Here is a 1,417-nt window from a genome sequence, read left to right as displayed (position 1 = left end):
ATTTTAGAAAAATGATTTACTTCTTACATATTAGCAGCAAAATATGATGAAATCTTGTCATATTCGTAGAAGGCAAATATGTATTTATTAAATGGATTGTGCATACATTTTTATTACGTTCCATTCTCAAAATATTCGAACATATATGACACTTTTTTTATTTCATTTTAATTTCATAATTTTCGATAATAATGGCAAATGTTTAGTTTTTATGAAGCACTTGTTGGAATCGAGAACATATAGTTGTATTGTAAACATATAGTTGCAACAAGTTAATTAAATGACAAGTGCATAATATTGGAATAGGTCTTACTTGAAATATTTTGCGTAAAAATAAATATAAATGAAAAAAATATGGAAGTTATTCATGATTCAAACTGATGTAAAAGATTAAGAGAAAGTTCTTATGTAAAATAAAATATTTCACGTAAAATGTGCTTACAGTAACCATGTTTAAACTTCCAAAAACAACACCTATAGCCGTCGTTGTTATTGTAGTTAAAAGCAGAGGTCGTACAACGTTAATTACTTTGGCTGTATATCTAAAAAGGTCCCAGAAATATTTATAACTTATTATAATTAAAAGAAAAATATATATACGGTAATGAAAATGTAGTGGGATGGTAGAATATCTCTCATGTAAATAATGTATTTAAAAAAAATTTCTTATAAAAGTTGTAAGATTCAAAAAGATACATTTAATAGCGGTATATGTCTAATATTAAATGGTGTTTTCACAGATCAAAATGTTTTCAAAGATCAAGTTCAACTTGAATATTTTAATGGGGACTAAAATTTTTTATTGCATGTTATTGCAGTTAATGTCGAAGCACCTTTAAAATAATGTGATAAAGACCAATTTTATTAAGTACTTTTAGAATTATTGATTAATGATTTTCAGATACCGCCAATATGAACATTATTTAGGGTTACGTTGTACTGAAACATTTTCACCATTCTGTATAATATGACATACATATGGCACAAAATATTAGGTGAACAACTTTGCTCCCGCCGTTTTCCTATAGATGGCTTTAGTGGAACTTAGTGGTCAAAGTAAATAGATCATATACGTCATACAATCAACTTGAGCATCTGTCAACATAACCTAATAGTTACATTAGTCGATTTGTATCTGTACCATAAAGTTATCGTCGATTGAAGATGTCAGTTTACGAGCCGAATTCTCGTCATTTGCCGGAGGTTTTACTTTTCCGCTTTAATATGAAGAAATCTGCGGCTGAGGCTTATCAAATGCTCTCAAATACCTATGGTGAGATCGCTATTAGTGAAAGAACGTGTCGTGAGTGGTTTCAACGCTTCACGAACGGTGATTTTCACGTCGAAAACCGGCATAGCGGTGGAAGAGGAAAGATTTTTGAAGATGCTGAATTGGAGGCATTACTTGATGAAGACT

At 30.0% G+C, this 1,417-nt stretch overlaps 1 protein-coding gene across 1 annotated transcript in view; it reads right to left on the bottom strand.

The window, feature by feature from the left end:
• Positions 1–442: 442 nt before the first annotated feature.
• The window catches only part of LOC106742902, a gene marked incomplete at its 3' end in the record, with an annotated part of 3,692 nt that continues 2,717 nt past the window's right edge, over positions 443–1,417 (bottom strand). Inside the window, exon 3 of the mRNA XM_014616258.1 lies at positions 443–542. Within this exon, the coding sequence (XP_014471744.1) occupies positions 443–542 (100 nt within the window). The remainder of the gene's footprint in view (positions 543–1,417) is intronic.

The sequence above is a fragment of the Dinoponera quadriceps genome, unplaced genomic scaffold, assembly GCF_001313825.1.
Source record: "Dinoponera quadriceps isolate SergipeBrazil2010 unplaced genomic scaffold, ASM131382v1 scaffold978, whole genome shotgun sequence".
NCBI classification, from domain to species: Eukaryota; Metazoa; Arthropoda; class Insecta; order Hymenoptera; family Formicidae; genus Dinoponera; species Dinoponera quadriceps.
Note: the sequence above shows the minus strand (reverse complement) of the source record. Positions and strands in the feature narration are given on the sequence as shown.